The 22,017-nt window shown below is 39.8% G+C and overlaps 1 protein-coding gene across 2 annotated transcripts; it reads right to left on the bottom strand.

Annotated features, from left to right (window-relative positions):
- Positions 1-1,484: 1,484 nt before the first annotated feature.
- On the bottom strand, positions 1,485-21,156 carry LOC130906246 (uncharacterized). Of its 2 annotated transcripts, XM_057820353.1 has the most exons (4): positions 21,057-21,156; positions 20,766-20,825; positions 6,082-6,277; positions 1,485-6,013 (listed from the first exon to the last, which is right to left on the bottom strand). In XM_057820353.1, the coding sequence occupies exon 4, from the start codon at positions 5,956-5,958 to the stop codon at positions 3,838-3,840; it is 2,121 nt and encodes a 706-aa protein (XP_057676336.1). In that variant the 5' UTR covers positions 5,959-6,013; positions 6,082-6,277; positions 20,766-20,825; positions 21,057-21,156; the 3' UTR covers positions 1,485-3,837. The 2 variants fall into 2 exon arrangements, with proteins under 2 accessions (XP_057676336.1, XP_057676335.1); XM_057820352.1 differs by having other exon boundaries at positions 20,766-21,097.
- Between the last annotated feature and the right edge of the window lie 861 nt (positions 21,157-22,017).

Genomic DNA, 22,017 nt, shown 5'->3' with positions numbered 1-22,017 from the left:
ATATATAGTACCTATGCATACGCATTTAATTTGTTTCAGGACCTAGTTTGTAAGTCGAAATGGTCGTATGTCGAGCGGGATTTTCCCATAAGAATACATTACAATTCGATCAATTCGTTCCACAGCCAAAAAAACCTAGGCTAAATCCTTAATATATCATGTCAATAGGTGATGAAGTCCATGGCAAAACAAAAACAATAAACATTTCTTGAATGACAGATCCATGAACCTTGTGTGATACTTTTTAATCAAAATGAGTAGAGCAAAGACAGGAGAAGCAGGAGATTCAGAGCCTCACCTCCATATTGAAAAATATATCTATATATATTAGGGGTATGACCATACATACAAGTCACTGTTCAGTACGTACCTCGGTACGGGGGTCACGGTTCAGTGCAGGTTCATTACAACAGTACACCATTATATACCATTGTATACCATTACACTCATAAGTGAATTTTTTTGTTTTTTTAATGTATCAATGGTGGCCTAAGGTTTTATTTTTTGGAATGAAATAATCAGTTCAATGCAATCATTTAATAAAGATATTTGATGTGAAAGATGTTCTAGAACGTATAATGTAATAATGTGTTTAACATGCAAAGTAACATCCGTTACTTAGCTGAGTAACTAATTACTCTTACAATGAAGTAACTGAATTACTAACTCAATTACTTTTTGGGAGAAGTAATTTGTAACTGTAATTGATTACTTTTTGAAAAGTAAGATTGACAACACTGGCTAACAGTAGAAAACATACAGGAGGACCAGGGCCGGCCCAGGCCATTTGGGGGCCCTAAGCAAAATAATGCAAAGGGGCCCATATTTTTGGCCCACCATTTCGTCACAGTGTACTGTGAAACCCATACATGCAATCCAACCCATAAGTCCATATTTGTATATTAAACAGATTTTGTTGCAATGCATACTTCAAACTTCTCACCCTAGATGATTGTCAGTACTTACAGTAGATAGCGCCAAACCTTTTTCTAAAAGAGGAAAGAAAGAAGGAGGGACTTTTATTTTTTAAGCTTGTAATCAAGTATCAAAACTCACAAAAGTCAAATAAAGCAAACTGTAGTAAACAAAATAGAATATAAATTAAACAATTGACAGATTGGGGGCCCCCTCGTGGTCAGGGGCCCTATGGAGCTGCATAGTCTGCGTATAGGCTGGGCCGGCCCTGAGGAGGACACGTCTCTCTAACAGTTTCATACTCAAGTTTTGCAGGTTAGCAAGTTTACACAGTTTAATGTTATGCTAATTCTGATGCAGGTTGGACTCTCAGTTACAACATTTGTGGCATGTTCCCCACCTCCACAACATTGGTGTCTTTTTACATTACTTAGAGTGGCTGCAGCTGCTGCCTGAAAAAAACCCCTTCTAATTTCACTCCTCTTCGAAGGGGGCGGAGGAGGCGGCATGTAATATAATGGGGAGGGGGGGCGATGGACTGGAACATTCAGCAAGTGAAAAGGGGTAAATGTAAGTCAGAGCATGAAGAAAATAATTCACTTAATAATGGTAGGGTCAATTCCATCCCTAAAACATATGGGGAAGACAATCTAAATTACCTATTTAACTGAACTCATTGTACAATGCAAATAAGGTTGCTTAAAAGTTGGTGGGGACAATTTGAGCTTCCTGAAAAGTTGGCAGTGTTGTCCCTACTGTCCCGATGCAAACCTACCCCCTTGCATACACCGTAATATTAAAGCAAATGAAGGGAAACGCCGAATGGAAAAGAAGATAGCATGACATGAACAACACTGAATTTTGCATGTTCATACACTGGTTCATGTTCACTTGTTAGCACAAATCAGATGCACAAAATTCAATCATCGGAGACAACGAGGATGAGCGGCAGGTAGACAGATGGGGGATTCTATTGTTGTGAGATGCTCGTACGCCACACGGTGTGATGCCGCACTCGGACATGCCAAGCGAGAGAGGGGCTTTTCTGGATTTCGCCCGTCACCCGTATCATGAAAATCTGCTCGCATAATGGGATTCATTTTCTCACGTGACCATAGGTGTGGTGCTAGTATCATGAGGGTCAACTGCACTTGTGACAAGTGGATTTGACTTTTAAGTCTACTTCATACTAAATTAATATATCATTTGTTCATTCATTTATCTTCCACGCAACTTATCCTCATGAAGTTCTCGGGGGTGCGGGAGCCTATCTTAGCTAACTATGGCCAGTAGGTGGTGTACACCTTGAACTGGAAGCCAATCGTAGGGCACAAGGAGACAGATAGGCTGTATTGGCTGAGCGAAATTGTGTTGGTTCGTTCCACTCAAATGGATCGACATGAACTCTACTTTATAATATACACGAGTTGCTAACTAGTCAATCAATTTTTAGATTAGAATCATGGTTGATGTCTAATATTTAGTTTGGAAGAAAAAAAAAAAAAACTCGCATATTTTTAACTTTTAAACTAATTACGCCACAATGAAAAAATTAGCATCTGTAAAAAAAAAAAAAGTCAGATATCTACCTCATAACTATCGCTTGATTGTATTTTTTTCGTTACGGTCGCATTTTCCCCAAAATGTTAGATGATAAATAATTGATCCAAACAAAGATTTTTTTTCCCCAAAAAGTTTAAAAGGCTAAATATATGAAAAAGAACATCTCGACCACGATGTCTGCGATTTCTGCATCACGACCCTTGTTATATTACCATGTTTCATCCACAAAATCCCCCAAAAATCCAGCGGTAGACGTTCACATCTGTGTCTTGACATTTGATGATACATGCTACATGGAGTTTTTGGATCGAAACAAGTCCATGATAAAATCTCATTAAAATCATGGTGTCTTTAATTATGCTCTTGCATGCTCTCACCTCCAGTTAGGGTTTTGCTGTTTAAAAAAAAAGGGCTTTTGTTTTTTAATTTAATCAAAATTTTTGTTCCCCCAGAAAACAGATTTTAAGTTTTCCAATGATGTATCACGCATGCATATAGAATAATTTTGAAATTTGGCCAAATTGGGGGTCTCAGAGCGGAACTTCAAGTCACCTTTGTGTTTTCCACCATACATAAAACTGAATTTTTCTAACCAGACGGAGGAGGCACAGTTTAAATATATTAAAATGATAAAGGAATCTTTAAATGAACGTTGAGTAAAATTCAAGCATCACGAGGCCGGGACGAGTGTCCTCTTTTGTAAATGAAAATACGGTCACCCTAATTTACAGCTTCTTCTGCATCACCATCCTCAAAGACATTTCATGAATCTCATATAGTCCTCTTTGCATTTAGCATTTCTTTCCATTTTTGTCGTCTAATGCTTCAGTCGCATTATTGCAAGCTGTTTGTTATTTGGAAGATGTGGACGTTCTCTGAAAGTTAGTGGCATTTCCAAATGACCTTCCTCATTGATGTGTATTGTTGAAGGATGGAGTTTTTCCCCCCTTTTTCCTTCGCGTGTTTGTTGAATTTTGGGTGGTGAGAATGCTGTAAATCAGAGGCTGAGGTTTTCCTTTGAAGGTTTTATAAACAGAAAATTCTGGATACAAATGTGATACAGACCAAAGTTGTGATCATACAAATGCGTGAGTCAAAACAATACGAGGCAAGTCTTTTACACTGTTGACAGGACAAAATCGAAACATACTGTAAGGACGAAACCAAAACTTACTATTTTCCACCAGGAAAACATCTTAAGTTGAGGACCTTGACAACCGGTTCTAGCTGGTTCGAAGGTAATATTGAAGTACAAAAACATGGCCTAATATGGGCATGGCCAATATGCTATGATACAGTAATTTTTTTTTTCGGTATCCCCCTTTTGGATTCGTGAGAATCCAATAACAAGCAAGAATATCAAAGAAAGGTACCAGCAGGGTCATCAGTGGGGTAGGGTGGTGCAGTTCTTGGGGCCAACAGTTCTGCCGTAACGTAAGGTGGTGGTTGTGGTGCAGTTTTAGGGGCCAACAGTTCTGCCGTAACGTAAGGTGGTGGTGGTTGTGGTGCAGTTGTAGGGGCCAACAGTTCTGCCGTAACGTAAGGTGGTGGTTGTGGTGCAGTTGTAGGGGCTAACGGTTCTGCCGCAACGTAAGGTGGTGGTTTCACACAATTATGCTTTTCTATTGCAGTAATAACGATTTTTTTACACCGTGACCTGACACAAGGGATGCAGCAACACACGCACATAGCTAAAATAGGCGCGAAGACAGCAACAATTACAATGCTGTTACTAGTGTCCACTCCAGAGTGTGACTTCATTGTATTAGAAAGAGATTGTAACTTTTTTAATGAAGCAGTTAATGAACCGTCCGGGGCAGCGTTATTGGGAATGACCGTACAGCACTGATCACCAAACATGGAACAGATTCCATCTTCTTTTGCCAACAACATATCAACTGCAAGGTTACTTTGTAAAGTCAAAGGGGAAGTGGCGGCTAATTGTTCATACACAGCCTCAAATCCACCCCGAGTATAATTGGCGAGCCTTTGTTGATTATAATGCAAGTAATTAATTCGGTCCACGTTCTTATTGGGGCTGACAGGTAAAATGGCTGATATAGGCAGGTTTTCGAATCCTGTTGCGGCTTGATCTACTGACTTATATGCGTCAGGAACACCACGGAGAACCCCAATTGCGTCTATGTAAACCTGTGAACCGAAAAACGGATGAGTAGTGTCTAGAAGTGCTCGCTTATGACGTGATAAAATATTAGATGTTGTTAATGAATGTATTTCGGAGTGCGTTGCTAAAGGAGCGACCAGAGCTGGATATATGGCTGAAACCAAAGCGCAAGTTCCAGACCACTTGGGTGCAAGTACATTAAACAGTCTGGTACCCCCACAAAACCACCATACATCGGCTCGTGCTTTTGTCAGTGACTCGGAACCGTCTGTTTCGTTGAGCGTTACTATGGTTCGACATAAGGAAGAGGGCAACCCTCCTACGTTTACGTTACGTTCGCCCTGCCTCGTAGAATCCTTATGGAAACAGGTCGAGTTTAATGAAACTGAGCTGGCATGAAACATTGGAACTGGGGCATCTGCTGGGGATAATGGATGGATTGAGTCCCATTGTATGCAATCAGTCGGTGGAACGTCTCGGGACATCAAAGGCAAAATACATGACATATTATGAATGGAATCAATAGGAGGGGTAACTAGCAGCATGAGCGGTCTAGCAACCATACACACTAAACAATCAGAATGGGGGAACGCTAATTGTGCTGCTGAAGCCCGTTCTAGCCATGAATTGGCATTAAGATTAATTACTCCAGTGGCCACTTCTAGGGCGTCGGCTTTAGACAAATAGTTTGTAAACCGAGCGCGTACATTAGGTCTTTGTCCTGGAATTGCCTGACCTACTCTGTGGGGAGCTAGATTTTGTGGAAAAGATTGGCATATTCGAAAAGGCATAGAGTCTGCAGAAGAAGCATAAGGGGTTAACAACAAATTTAAACAATTTGGAACTGTGGGAATAAAACGGCCCTGCATCGATGTCGTGGTTGTGATCAAAGAGGACAAGTTAAAAGTTCTGAGATCTACCGTTAAGGCAAGTCTGGCGTTGCCCGCACCAAGCGCCCCTACTCGTACCAACGAGATGGAGTCAGCCATCTTCCCACATTCCACAGGATGAGGGTGTGATTGACAGGATATCTGCCAGTCATTCCCTGAATAAGCCACAGTTGTATAGTATGACCATGAGACAGAAGACAAATAATAATGACTTTTAGAAGCCCAGCCACACGGATAATATCTACAAGCATCAAACTCGAAAGTCACTTGTCTGTTTCCCGGGATGGATACACATTCTCCGCTGGTGGTGACTGAAGTGGAGGATTCCGCCCCATATGCTCCGTTGGTCACGATCTCAGTTGATACCGGAACTGGGCAGTCATCGGCGAATGTGATAAAAAGTAGGGAGAGGCCAAAAAGCCAACTGAAGGAGTGCATCATCATTCTCGGAGTGAAGTTTCGCATCTTTGCCTCCGGGATCGCTCTGATTATTTGAGTGCGCAGTTAACTTCTTTGGCACCTTAGAGTAGACTACCTGGTTTCAGGCTGAGTCACTGGGATTATTTTGCTCGTATACCGTGAACTCACCTCTGCTGATTGATGAAATGAAGAAGGGTCAGCTGACACTTAGTTGGACCTTGGTGGGTCGCTGGGTGGAGAGAACGCCTGGCCTGATGGGGTCTTTGGTGGTCTGGTAGACGAGTTATAGAACCAGGTGTCTCCTTTTCCCAAGAGGCGAACTGCGAATGACGTCCTCTCAGTGACCTTGTGGGAACCTGTCCACCTGGGTTCAGAGCATTTAGGTTTAATCACTTTTAAACAAACATGTTCGCAGTCATTCATATCTGGAGGGATGTCAGGCTGTCCTTTCTGTCATATGAGGAAAAAGGAAATGTTACTTGTTTGAGTTCGGGTGGGCCTGGACCCTCCTGCACTCCTAGAGGAGCTGCTGGGGCCGGAAAAGATCTGCTGTGTGACATTCAAAAGGAGTCCAGCCTTTCGCTGAATTCAATTACATTCTCACATTCATTCATTCATTAATGCTAATGGGAGAGCCTGTAGCCAATTAAGATTTGAGGAGGCCAAGGCCTCTGCCAGTTCTTCTTTAACTCATTTGCTCCCAAAACGTTTTAATTGTTTCAGTGTCCCAAAGACATATTTAGACGTCTTTTACATTTTTTTTCATATAAGACATCCCTGGGTCCTGATTCAACTAAGCTCCAAAGCACAAAGCTGAAAATCCATTTTAAAGCAATAAAACTGGCCAATGGAGGGCAGTAGCGCAGTTGGTAAGACCCGCAACCTGATTCAACAGCAACGAAAGGCAGGGCCGCACGGTCGGAGCGCCGGCGGAATGATGCCAGGTGGCAGACGACCGAGCAGAACAACCGAGAGGACGCCCAGGATGCCCTGCACTGGACGACCAAGCAGAACGACCGGGACCACCAGTGCAGGGGGCTCGCCGAGCAGACCCCGCAGAGACAAAAAAAAAAAAAATCCATCTACTGTATATGAGACAGGCAGCGATGAGGGAAAAGTTAACCCGGCTGTCGCGGCAACAACAGTGTCATCTCGGCGACAACAGCGTCATCGCTCAGTTAGTTATGTGTAAATAAATTGTTACTTTCCAATCAATGCTATATTTGTCTTGTTCTTTATGATATTTTGTAAAAAGGAAAACATTATTCAGATGCAAGGGATGTAACTAAAGCAAAAAATAGCTGGGTTAAAGTTATGTTTAAAATGTATGCTTTCACAAAAAGCTCAATTTCTGTTTTTTCATCAGATATTTGAAAATTGATCAAACTAAGCCATTTTCTAATGCTGATTTCTAAAGAATGGAAAAAGATATGAACTTTTTTTTCCTGCTGAAAGAAGAGAGTAATCCTTCATTTGGTGGGTTCCATGTTTATACAGCAATCGAACAGAATTCTCTGTGGGCTAGGGCTGGGCGATATGGCCTTAAACATGTATCACGATAAATTGAGCAGATTTATCTCGATACCGATAAATGACGATAAATTTGCCCAAGCGTACTGTTATATATTTGAAAATCTGAATCAATGCATGAAATATAGATTAACTGTTTCTTGTTGATTTATTTACCAGCATTCAATTTCATATACTGTATTTAACATTTGTACATGCAGTCTAAACATTAAGTTTATAAAAATGTATTGTAAGCAATAAGAATTCAAGTATGAACATTTATAACAGCATGTATGACTTGAACAATGTACATTATCAAAATCAATATGCCTGTGCAAACATGTCATTGTAACACAAATGACTTGCAGCTTGAACAGTACACTTCAAAAAGACAACCTATTGTTAATGGCTGCTGTAACATAATTATTAAATACAAGTGTTTACATTATGGTTTCAGGGTCCCCCCCAGTGCATTTTTTAATAAATGCACGCACAAATGAACCCCCAAACAAACAGAGAGAGGCACACTCATTAAAGCTATATTGATCTTCTTCAAATGAAACGCTTAAGATTTTATGATAGCAATAATGACACAGAAATAAGCACATACAGAAAAATAGCTGGGGCCATTTCTCGGTCATTATAAGTTTCGCCGTTGGATTGTACTTTATGCTGAATGCTTTACCATCACAAAAGCTATCAGAGGAATCACACACAGACAGATACAAAATAACGCCACATAGTAATTGCTAGATGCAGTCCGTGCCCAATCCACTCATTAAGTTCAGCCGTTTCGACAAGGTTAGAGCCGCTATCCGACCCCATCACGTTCATTTGTAGCGTTAGCCGCTAGCTAGCGTTAGCCTGGCTACCAGTGGAAAGCACTGAAAGCACCATCTCCGGAAATCGTGAGAACAAGGGAGGACAGCAGGTGAAAGCCCGTCTGGATGCCACCAAGAGTCTACTAAATGTTGGCTGAAAGTTTGGTGAACCTCCCTTAAGCCACACTCCATCACGTTTTGCTTGTAGCGTTAGCTGCTAGCGTTAGCTTACCGGGCTTTTGTTTGATTGGCTTCTTGATGATCACGTGACTCCCTACGTAAGCCCATTGACTGCTTTCTTAAAGGGGAATGAACATAGACGAACAACACAGAATCAAAGCAGGATGAAAAGAATATATTTTCTTGTTTTATTAATTTACCGACATGGTCAAAATTACGTCGGTCAACGTTAAGAATTTCGGTGACGGTAAATTTTCGGTTTACCGCCCTGCCCTACTGTGGGCCTTGCAAAATATTTCTGTTCATTCTCTCAAACGTATGTTTCAATCCTAATGCTTTTTACACTTCCTGTAGATTTTTGTTTTTGAAGTGGGTGCCATTGTCAAATCTAATCTTTGTAGGAAACCTGTGTGATGGTATGTAGTGATCAGTGTTGTTAATCTTACTTTAAAGAATTAATTCCAGTTACAAATTACTTCTCCCAAAAAGTAATTGTGTTAGTAACTCAGTTACCTTAATCTAAGCATAATTAGTTACTTGGCAAGGTAACTGGTGATAATTTTCATGTTTTTTTTTTTTTCTCAAAAAAAAACAAAAAAAAACATAGGTCACACTTGTGAAGTTTAAAAGGTTTTGGGGACAACTGATTCTAGCCCAAATCTTTACCCTAAATTTAGCTAGACACAGGGGTAGGGATGGGAATCAATATCAGATTCCAATTCCAAACCGGTTCCTAGTGTTTCGAGACCTCGACATCACAATGAAAAAGCCTTAATGATCCCTTTAACGATTCCTAAAGACGCGTATTGCGTCATTAGGTCTTTAGGAACGTGTCAAGTGACGATGTGTCTCTCGTTGTCCAGACGCATCAAACTAGCATGGCGCCAAGAACCACTCGCTCCAAAGTTGGGCTACACTTCACCAGGAAAGAGGGTAAAAATGAAAGGGCAACTTTCAATATTTGCAAAATGTCATCTAAGGGTGGGAACACCAGTAATGTGATTAAACATTTGCAAACACAGTACGGTATCCGTATCACGGAGTGTCATATTTTCGACTCTTTGCGTATACAAATTGACTCAAGTAGGGGAAACAGCTGCAGCACCATGGATACTCCAGGTCAGGGGTCGCGTTAACCGGAAATTTTCCGTCGTTGACCGGTTTTTTAAAACGGTGACGGAAAAAACTGAAGTCCATCAGTCATTTTGACAGGTTGCAATTCAAACCCCAGACCACAGGGTGGCATATTAATTAGCTATTGTCTCTCTTAATGCATGACGTCGTTGGCTATTCTGTCAGAATATTGTAGCGTCACCGGGGTCTGGCGGCAGCACCGTGATTGACACATCAACGCGAGGTTCTTATTGGTGCACCCGGTGTGCCAGCGCGTGATCCAGTTGGTGGACTAGATTGCCGCCTGTGTATAGACAAGTTTTCGAGGTACCGGTTTACTTCCTTATGTCTTCCTTCCCCTTCCGTTTCCGCCTGTTTACCATTGAAGTCAATGGCGGTGGAATCGAAGTTGGAAGGTCTTTATACAAGATCCCGGGAATGTTATTTTGATGTAGGCGGGTGGAGAACCAAGCCAAGGCCTTCATGCTTCGTACCATGTCGATTTCCAAACCATGGGTGCTCGTACTCGTCATACAGGAGGGACGGAAGATGTACAAAACTGACAGCTCCTGCAGTCCTGCCCCCGCTGTTATGGAAGGTAATGTTCTCTAAAAATACGAAACCTAAAATCTGGCGCATGAAACGACTTGTTGCCTTTGCTATTGATATTACGATGATGATTGTAATTACGAAGTTTAATTGTTTTTACAACAACTAGCTTCTGCTACTGCTGCTATCCGCCTGTTGCTAATCGTGTTTGAATGCACCGCATAAATCAAGTGTTACAAGTTTTTATTCGTTTGTTTCCAGCTGGGAAACGCTGTTATAAAAGGGAAGACGACTTGTACGTTGATGGACATATATCGAACATATATCGTTTGCGTTCCACAATGATGATGACAGCTCGACTCCCGGGAGAGGCCGAGAGAGAGGCAGGAATTGTGACAGACGGTGGTTCGCCGAGATCGCCGTGATCCAACTACGAACTTGTGAACGGCAGCATCTTTAAATATATGCTATTGGAGCTGGAATTACCGAGGACGGGAAAAAAGCACATCTAAATGCCGCCGAGGGCCTCCGTGATGTCGCTATTTGTTCACGAGGCTCCGGAGCTCTGCGGTCTGATATCACATTCTCGTATGATATTTTTGCAATACTTTTATAAATGTGATTTATTGACCTGTTTTGGAGTGCACCAATCGTTTTAAAAAAAAAAAACAAGAAATGGAATCATGTCTAAATGTTTTATTGCGATCAATGCCTGCAATAAAAAAAAAAATGACATACTGTGTTAACATCATATGTACATAACCTTGTAGCATTTCCTTGTAACAAAACAATCTATGTCAGCCCTTCTGCAGTCGGCAAATGTAATATAACTTGTAATTTCACCACATTTTGGTCACTAATGGCCGTAGTATCAATCCATTCCTCACGTTAACACAGGCTGACCGTTGTTAATAATTTTGTCCACGAATGATCAACGAAGTGACACGAACTGCTATCCAATCTCTTCTACGTGTCATATAGGTCGTGCTGAATCAATTTTTGAAGATTCCATGGGTTGCTCTGGCTTGATTTCGTAGTTTTATCGTCGTCAATACACTGCTAATACACTGCTACTCAACCGGACCGGAAGTGCGAAGCAGACATTTTCCTAGATGGCGGCGCCCATATTTCGCTCAGGAAACTTGGCACCAAACGATCACCACAGACTATGTAGTAGTCATTTTATATCTGGTAAGATGCATTTAATATATATTTAGAAGATTTTGGGCTGACAACCACAATTAAGATCATTGTGTGACGTTGGTGATTGGGGTCTATATGGTTGCCTCTTTTTCTTTGGGAGTGGAGTTGTTTTGTTGGTGTTGCTGGCGGTAAGCAGAGTAAAAAGAGGGAGAAAAATACAACTTCAGTGTCTAATTTTTCGCCGCCAAGCAAGCGTTACAAAATTAAAAATGAATGAAAACTAAATACTATTGAATATGTCATCATTATCATTTTAAAAATTTCAGTGACTGGTAAAAATAGATTATGACCGGATTTTTATGACCCTGTCAGTCAAAATGACAGACAACGAAAATGTCTAGCGCAACCTCTGCTCCAGGTACATAGTCCAGTAACTAACAGCGCACACAACATGCCCTTTGCTTCACATTGACATATAACATTAAGCAAATGCTATGCCTTGTTGTTTCTTTTACACTTATATCGCCACAATGATGATAGACAGAGCCTGACTTGTTCCGAGGCTGGTGTTAGGTTTAATACCCACTGTGAGAGTTCGGGACCTTATTAAGAGATACCGGATTACTCTGTCCCATCTTTAATCTGTTCATTATTCAGAAGAGAGGTATACTAATAATTAGAGCTGTCCCGACTTGTCGACATAGTCGACGTCATCGATGACGTAAACCCGTCGACGAGCAAAACATCCCGTCGACAGTTAATGAAGGGTTAAAAAAATATGCGTGGAAAGTTCAGAATGTCGGACGCTTTGTATGTAAGCGGGGAAAGCGGCACAAAGCCGGGAAAGCACACCAGAGTGTCCAAAACATTGGCTTTTTTCAAAGAAACAAAGGAGGGTACACTCTTTCGTCCTGTCTCTTCAATGCCAAGCTTGGCTGCACGTCGGCAGTAAATAAACACCTAAAGCGCAGTCACCCAGTTTGTAAGTCCATCTAACTAACGGCATGTTTTATTGAACTTGCTAAGCCTGTCACGATATGCAAATGAGTCCATTTATCGCACGCCAAATAAAAATGAGGCCGGTAATTTTCACGGCTGCCTTTTATGGCTGCGCACGTGCGTGCGTGCATACATTGGTTCGTGTGTGCTGATGGCATATGAGACTGCAGTTCCAATCTCTTATCAACACGCTGTAGACTTAAAGTTCAGACATACAAAATAAGAAAACCTGTATATTAAACACTGTAACGTTAGCACTGCTACACTGAGTTGAATGGGGAAAAAGGCAACTTACTTTAACCTGCTATACAACATTGGCAGTCGTCTCGTGAATGCAAACTTGCGGTTAAAAGGTGACACTTCAAACATAAAAAATCGCTGGTTAACAGCATTTGCAAACGAAAAAAATGACCAAAATAATCGATTACTGACACTACATGCAATTACAAAAAGTGTTGTTGTTTTTTGCGGATTGTAAAGCTGAAGTTAGCGGTTTAGCGAACGTACTTCCGGAGAACATTTCAAAATAAAAGCATGTCATGTTCTTCATATAAATAGCGATTTCTGGAGTTAATCCCACATACTTCAAAATTCAGATTCTACACTAAGAATACCTTTAAAATGACACCCTTTATGAAAAATGATTGGCAATGAATAATTATTATAATACCATTACATATAGTACTATACTATAATATTAATGGTAGGTGTTTTTTTTTAAGAATTGTTTTGAATCATGTTGGAAAGGCGAAGTCAGTGTTCTGAATCTGTTTACATTCCATTCTTTTGCACTAGTTAATTCTATCAGCAATTGAACTCGTTTTTTTATTTATTATTGTTATTTACGTGTTTATTTGTACTTAAATAATTTACGTGTTCCAATATGTTTTTGTGAATTGATAAGCGTCAACAAAAATTTCATTGCTAAATTAGTAAAAAAAAAAATTATTAGATTAGTCGACTAATCGTAAAAATAGTCGGCTGACTAATCGGGAGAAAATTAGTCGTTTGGGACAGCCCTACTAATAACTGAATGCTAATCTAAATAAAAGAGTCACAGACCTTGAGTTGCAATTTGTTCCGAGTGTATTGATTCCATAAACAAAGCAATCCACAGTTACAGATATCTGGCTGATAGTTCTCTAGTCTGAGCAATTACAGAAAAGCAGAAATATCAGTAAAGTTCGAAAGCCAGGCACAACCCTTATATACTAGTCCTTCTCGAAAAAAAATATCATATTGTAATCAATGTAATGTACTGATAAACATAAGACTTTCATATAGATTCATTGCACACAACTGAAGTAGTTCAAGCCTTTTATTGTTTTAATATTGATGATTTTGGCACAAAAAAAAAGTCAAGAAAAAACAAAAATCCCTATCTCAAAAAATTATACGAAAAAAATCACGAAAAGGCACTCTAAAGAAGCTATACTAACCTAATCATCTGAATCAACGAATTAATTCAAAACCCCTGCGAAGGATTCATGAGGCTTTTAAATACTCCCAGCCTGGTTCATTACTCAAAAGCGCAATCATGGGCAAGACCGCCGACCTGACTGCTGTCCAGAAGGCCATCATTGACACCGTCAAGCACTAGGCTAAGACAGAGAAAAAAAAATTCTGAGCGAATACGCTGTTCCCAGAGTGCTGTATCAAGGCACCTCAGTGGAAAGTCTGTGGAAGGAAAAAGTGTGGCAGGTTGTGGAGAAGAGATTCCAGACCTTGGGGGACCTGCAGAAACAGTGGACTGGGTGTGGAGTAAAAACATCCGGAGCCACCATGCACAGGCATGTGTGAAACAGCGGCAGAAGCGCCTGACCTGGGCTACAGAGAAGCAGCACTGGACTGTTGCTTGGTGGTCCAAAGTACTTTTTTCAGATGAAAGCAAATTTTGCATGTCATTCGGAAATCAAGGTGCCAGAGTTTGGAGGAAGACTGGGGAGAAGGAAATGCCAAAATGCCTGAAGTCCACTGTCAAGTAGCCACAGTCAGTGATGGTCTGGGGTGCCATGTCAGCTGCTGGTGTTGGTCTACTGTGTTTTATCAAGGGCAGGGTCAAGGCAATGCTTTATCGAGATGAAGATTTCCTTTTTCAGCACGACCTGGCACCTGCTCACAGTGCCAAAACCACTGGTAAATGGTTTATTGACCATGGCATTACTGTGCTCAATTGGCCTGCCAACTCTCCTGACCTGAAACCCATAGAGAATCTGTGGGATATTGTGAAGAGGAAGTTGAGAGACCAGTGGATGAGCTTAAAGAGCATATGACACCAGAAAAAAAGTCTTAAATGGCATTATTATGTGAATTAGAATCATATTTTGAGACGATTTGACTATATACAACAATTTAGCAAAGTGCAGATGACGAGAAATTAGTCTTTTAATCTGCCGGTTAGCCACGCCTACCATTATAGGGCTTTAGCGTCCCCAACAGGTGGATGACGTCAGCGGTAGACTGGGCTCATCGGTTTTACTATTCAGCCCGTTGCGGGGGAATTGTTCAGAACGAGGAAAACGCGACGAAGAGAGCCGCAAAATGTCATTGTTTCAGTCTCTCTACTCCAATATTTTTACAGGATATTCTTTTTATCCAAGTATTTTTCCCCAATAGCTATATAAATGGTTTGAGAAGGACCAGTCAGCCCGTCGAGGGGGAACTATTCACAATGAGGAAAACGCGACGAAGAGAGCGGCAAAATGTCATTGTTTCTGTCTCTTTACTTCCACATTTTTACAGGATATTCTTTTTATCCAAGTATTTTTCCCCAATAGCTATATAAATGGCTTGAGAAGGACCAGTCAGCCCGTCGAGGGGGAACTATTCACAATGAGGAAAACGCGACGAAGAGAGCGGCAAAATGTCATTGTTTCTGTCTCTTTACTTCCATATTTTTACAGGATATTCTTTTTATCCAAGTATTTTCCCCAATTGCTAAATAAATGGCATGGTCAAGACAAATAACAATCTTGTGCTAAATGGAATATGAAATAATAAAAATCAATTTATTCAAGACGACATGGCAAAATTACTACATAATGGTCAAAACTGTCGACTTCACCTTTACTGCCGCACCTCCCGAACGATATTTTATGACACCTAAATCGGACATATGTCATTTCCCTTCCCCAGCTTCGGAGAATGTAAACAAACCACTACTACTTTTTTTTTTTTTTTTCTGGCGATGTGCACTTTGAGATTTGTTTTCAAATGTAAAGTGCGTTATAAATAAAATGTATTATTATTATTATTAGAAGGAGTGACAGCTAGCCGACATGCTAACCCGAACCGAGGGATGTTTCAAAGTCTTCGAAGTGGAAAATCACACGTAACTAGCCTGGATTATTTGACATGACGACCCGGTTGTCGATTGTCTTCGCGGATCGGCAAAACGCCCGGCGGAGAGCAGTTTACAGTTCGTTCCCGGGAGGAGGGTGGCTGGAGTTGTTGTTGCAGCTAACGTGCTAACAGCTAACTGCTAACGAGCATGAGGAGAGCTTTTTACATGCCTATCAATGATCAAACGTAAGTAGTCCTTTATTTAAAGGAATTTTGTAGTGTTTACTTTGTAATCATTGTATTCGTATTTGACATAATACAAAACAAGATGTTTACTCACTTCCTCGTAAGTCCAATGGTCCCACAGTAAATATCCACGGTGAATGGGAACCTTTTGAAACTCCAGAAAGGCGCATACGCCTCTCCCGCACACTGAATGATTTTTCTGCAGCCGTTTGGCTGGCGTGATGCGAAAAATAAACGTATTAATCCGCAAAATCAGCTGAATCCTTCGTCCTCATACACAACAGTACACTGTAGCGTGAAGAGGACGTCTTCTACCGTACACGTCACAGCGCCCTCCTCCTCAATGCAAGACCGAAGCCGGAAGTCACTCATTTTCCTGGCGCGGGATTCAAAAAACTAAATATATATAGCGATCGCTTCCACACACATCCAAGCGGTCCATATCATTCAGGAGCATAAAATACCGCGTGTATTATGAAATAAACATGCTTTTTCGTGTCACAGGCACTTTAAGGCAGTTATCGAAGCATCCTGGGCCTCCATAACAATTTAGAAGCAGTCAACATTGACACAGTCATTTCTGTAAAAGGATTCCCGACCAAGTATTGAGTGCATAGCTGATTTAATTGAAGGTTGACTTTTTTTGTATTTATTAAAAAAAAAAAACTTTTTTGTATTGGTCGGATGAAATATGGTAATTTTTTGGGATAGGAATTTTTGTTTTTTCTTGACTTTTGCCAAAATCATCAATATTAAAACAATAAAAGGCTTGAACTACTTCAGTTGTGTGTAATGAATCGAGAATATATGAAAGTCTAATGTTTATCAGTACGTTACCAAAAATAATTAACTTTATCACAATATGCTAATTTTTTTAGAAGGACTAGTACTCCATTTGTAAGAAAATTAGCATACCAAGAACGTGGGGTGATGTGAGGTCAGGAGGACGTGAAGGGCAAGTGTCCAGACTAAAAAGGCTTCTTCAGCACCTCCGGTCCAGACGCCTAGGTCAGCCTCTGGCGCAACCTGTGACCCTCTGTGATCCTTGCGCCCTTCCGCTAAACAATGCGTACTCACCCTTGTGTTTTGTCTAATCATGTTCATGGCCCACTTATAGGGAAGTAAATAATGCAGAAGTATTGAAACTTCACTAATTTACGATTTTCCTGTGACAGCAAAACAGGGCACCTGCCAAGAGTCCAACACGGACTATTGTACTGCTTTAACATTAACAGGAAATGGTCCTTAAGGTACATTTACTTGTGGACAAAAATATGGTGTGTTCACAATAACTGAGAATAAACGTGAATAAATGTGGAGGATAAATGCGACCAAATGCGGTAAAATACGGCGAAATTTAATTACTGTACCTCTAACACTGGTAGCACCAGTTCATTGGTTTTTGGCTATTATATAAATCTTCGAAATAGTTGGAAACCTTTATTTATTTTATATATATATCTATACACACACACACACACACACACACACGTATGGCGGAAAACGCAAGACTGAAAAAGCAGTTTCTGCTCTTGCACTCCTCTTTAAAAGAAACTGCTGTATCTTAAGCCAAAACAACTGTTGCGTTTGATTGAACAATACGAATATATGCTGCCATGGCAGATTCATGGCGCATTAAGCCCCCAAACTATTTTTAATATGTCCGTTTTTCCCTGGAAACCCCCGTTTACAGACGTCGCGCAACCGCTTGTTTCAACCCAGCCATAACACAAAGGTAATTAATTATATTTATTATTCAAAATATCTGTCATTTTTAGCTTAGAATCATTGTCTAATATTTCATTAAAAAAAAAAAAAAAAAAAAAAAAAAAAAAAATTACATATTTTAAACTTTTAAACAAATTTCATCACAATGAAAAATATGGAATCTGTAAAGTCACGGATATGTACCTCATAACTAGAGGTGTGCAAAATTTCCGATTCTTAGATTATTCGCGATTCGGCCGTGGAAGATTCGAGAACGATTCACAAACATCCAAATTCCGATTATTGAAATATGCTAAGTATAGCGGAAGTACAACACACTCAGCGCACCGCGCGGTCTTCGGAACGGAGCGAGAGTAGCTAAACATCATGCTTGTCATTACCCGGCCCCTCAGGTAATCCCAATGCTCAACTCATGGCTCTAGCTCAACTCATGCCACGAGATAAAAAAAAAAAAACAACAACATACCTGACTGCTGACGAAAAGCTGCTACAAAGTACATCCACATAATGTTATGGTAGATATCATTTATATAAGACTAGATGCAATATAGATTTGGTAGCGTTAGCAGCACAAATACAAAGAAGCTAGATGCGGGCGTTAGTAAACGGCCGCCATCTTAAAGCAGTACACTTCCCTGCAAGGCTGTTGTAGCGAACCTTCCAAGCGAACCTAATTAACTTTTTATCTAAAATACACCTAAATCGGTAAAATATTGACTTGAATCTATCTTTAAAATAGTTTTTAAACCTTTACATGTTGAAAGTAGACAAAAGGGAAATTATGGAATAACGGGAGCAATTTTAACAACTTTAACGGTTGATTCACAACATTAAATTAATTCAATGTAGTTTAAAGCTGCTGATACAGAATGGGGACTGGGGGTTTTTATTTACTGTTATTTTTGTATATTTGTTTACTGTTATATGTTAACATGATACTGAAATAGTAGTTTGGTTTAGCCTGAGAGTATTTCTGAACAATTTTGGAACTAATCTACAAAACATAAAAATTTTTTTTTTTTTTAAAGGAGGGGGGTGCATCAATAATCATTTTATAATCGAATCGGAGCCTCTGAATCGTAATCGTAATCGAACCGTTAGGTGTCCAAAGATTCCCAGCTCTACTCATAACCATCGCTTAATTGTATTTTTTTGTTACTGTCGCATTTTCTTCAATATGTTAGAATTAGATGATACATAATCGATCCAAACAATGAAAAATTGGAAAAAACGTTTTAAAGGGTAAATATAGGAAAAAGAAAATCTCGACCACTCCTTGGTGTCTGCGATTTCTGCATCGCGACCCTTATTACATTAGAAGTTCCGCTCTGAAACCCCCAATTTGGCCAAATTTTAAAATTGTCCTATATGCATGTGTGATACATCATTGGAAAGCTTAAAATCACAGTTTTCTGGGGAAAGAAACATTTTGAACAGGAAGGTATTTAAAAAAATAAATAAATAAAATAAAAAATTTAAACAGCAAAACCCTATCTGGAGATGAGAGCACGCGAGAGCAGAATTACAGACGCTATGACTTTAACGAGATATTATCGCATACTTACCTTGGAGCTTGGAGTTTTTGGTTTGGATCCAAAAACTCCATAAAGTATGTATCACTGAGTGCCAAGACATGGCTGTGAATGGCCACAGATGGATTTATGGGAGACTTTATGGGTGAAACATGGTAATATAACAAGGGTTGCGATACAGAAATCACAGACATCAAGGAGTGGTCGAGATTTTGTTTTTCATATATTTACCCTTTTAAACGTTTTTTTTTCTTTCTTTTTCAAAGTTTGTTTGGATCGATTATCATCTAAAATATTGGGGAAAATGGGACAGTAACAATAAAAATACAATTAACAATAGCAATGAGGTAGATATCCGTGACTTTTTTACAGACGCCAATTTTTTCATTGTGACCTAAGTTGTTTAAAAGTTTAAAATATGCGAGTGAATAATTTTTTTGAGTCGTCTTTTTTTTTTTTTTTTTTTTTTTTAAACTAAATATTAAACAACAATAATGATTCTAAGCTAAAAATGACAGACATTTCGAATTTTAAAAACGATTACTTCTTTTTATGGCTAGGTTTAACCAAAAACGATAGCGTGACGTCTGTAAACAGGGGTTTCCAGGGTAAAAAGGGCAAATTAAAAATAGTTTGGGGGTTTATTCCGCCATGAATCTGCTGCGGCAGTATATAGACATATTGTTCTATCAAACAGAACAGTTCTTTTGGCTTAAAATACAGCAGTTTATTTTAAAGAGGGGTGCAAGAGCAGAAACTGCTTTTTCAGCCTTGTCTGTGTTTTCTGCCATATACCGAAAAGGCCGCCTCCAACAAGGCTAATGCCATGACTTTCACTCACAACATAGCAATTGTTTGTTCCCAAATATTTGTAAATTACACATGTAGCCAGTCTCGCGCTGACCCCATGGCTAGATAAAACTTCTGCCTTGTGTTGTCTTTTCAAATGATGACAAGAGGAGGCTGCTCTGTTGCCAGCCTGAAGGAGTTTATTGACTCACAAAGCCATCCAATGTGAATACAGCGATCTCTCTGGCTAAAGCCTTCGTGCGCACCTGTCTCTCAGCAGTCTTGGTAACAACTCAAAAAATACATTTTACTGTGCATAGCTTCAAAACTAAAACATTATACAACAAACACAAATGTTCCCCCTTCCCGACTGTAAACAGTTATTTTAGTCTAAAATATGACTAAATGTAATTTTTCAAAGATGAACATTTGAAAAATTACATCATTTAAAATGCAAAGTGTGAGATGTGCTTTAATGTTTTTGCACAATAACAGTATTAACAATATTCACAATATTTATAATAGTAAATGCAATTATGTGTGTTTAAAACTAGGTGTTATGATTATGTTTTCTCTATTCACTTATGCTTTTTAGTGTTTACACAATGGAAAGAGTAAAGTTTCTGTTTTCAGTAAATGTCACCATAATGTTTCATTCTGGTTTCTGTTCTCAGTAAATGATACAATCTCGATAAAACAAAACTTACGCATGTGCAATGAATGCTCTCCAACTCCTTAATAAAAGGCTGGCGCTTCTCAGGGGAGGGTTTAGATAAGCTTGTTGAAGCCACACGGGCTGCATCAATCTTTCTCCTGACGGCCGTCAGTGTTAAAAGCTTTATTTTCGTCTCAAGTCTGATTCTCTCTCCGCCCTCCTATAGGTCTTTATTATTTTGCTAGATACAAGTAAGTTTAGAGCCAACACAAAGAGTACAAAATAAAGAAAAGGGAGCACACATACCTGATGGAAAATTTAAAAAATGAATCCAGCGACCTCTGTGGCTGAAGCCCTGATGCGGACCTTCAAAAGGGAAAAAAAAAAAAAAGTGTGGCGGGACGCATGAGTATCAACTCCAGTTTCGTCGGCTTAAATGTCTTAATAAGAGCATTACACTCGCTGTACCCAAGTTCTATGACACGCAAAAACACCCTGAACAAGCTTTGCTATTTTCAAAAGATGGCATAACTCTCTTATTTAGCGTTTTTCACACATAGCACGATACACAAACAAAGGATCAACTTCACAACGTACCTGTCTCTCAGCAGTCTCGGTACGGAGAAAGCGCGAACACACGAGGAAGTGACATCACGATTAAGTCAAAGGTAATGTAGATAAAGTTAAATGAAAATAAATAAAAATACTCCCCCTAACAACACTCACAAACGTGAAAAAGCTAATTACAGTAAGTTGAAAAATACAATTTAGAAAAAAAACGAACTTTGGTGAAAATTACTTTCCACTAACCCACTGCACTAACCGTTTTACACATCGGTTACACACATATAGACCCTACTCACCGACGTCACAGAATGACGTGTCGCTGTATCCGGCCGTCTTGTCCGTCTCTGTTTAGCCCTATTCTCAATGGTTTCAATTAGTCGTTCAGTTTACAGAGCAATTCATGGAAGCCCCAGTGCTTTCAGACGCTGTAAACTCATTGGATGCGTTGCATAAAAGGCGTTATGTGGAAAAGCCTCAGTCTATCCATTCGCCAGATCTATATTTGATGCCTAAATCGATATTTTTCGACCCGCTGTCTTCGCCCTCTCTGCCTGACATCTGCTACTCTGATATCTACAACTATCTTTTCCACAGAAACTCGGCCTAATCTCACGAAACTTTGAAAAACATTAAGAGCAGCACTCTAAGCAACATTACCCTGTGTGATTTCTAAAATGGCGACAATCAAAAAAAAAAAAAAAAAAGTTGACTGCGATGGCCGACGCTTCAAGCATAGGTGGATATTGGACTATTTCTTCAATAAAACACGCAACAACTGTGTCTGCCTCATTTGCAAAGAGACAGTCACTGTTTTCAAAGAGTTCGATGTGACGCAATAATATTACCGAACAAGACACACTGACATGTACGGCATTACAGGGAAGATACGCAGCGAGAAATTATAGCAACTTGAAACTAGTTTAATTTCACAGCAGCAGGAGGGTCGAAAGAGACCGCCACAAAGACGAGACTGTTGAAATTATGAATTAAA

The sequence above is a fragment of the Corythoichthys intestinalis genome, chromosome 18 (genome assembly GCF_030265065.1).
Source record: "Corythoichthys intestinalis isolate RoL2023-P3 chromosome 18, ASM3026506v1, whole genome shotgun sequence".
NCBI lineage: Eukaryota > Metazoa > Chordata > Actinopteri > Syngnathiformes > Syngnathidae > Corythoichthys > Corythoichthys intestinalis.
The sequence above is the reverse complement of the archived record's forward strand: the minus strand, read 5'-3'. Positions and strand labels throughout refer to the sequence as shown.

Coding starts and splice junctions, on each gene's coding strand:
- LOC130906246 (XM_057820353.1), bottom strand. CDS start 5,958: ATGCGAAACTTCACTCCGAGAATGATGATGCACTCCTTCAGTTGGCTT.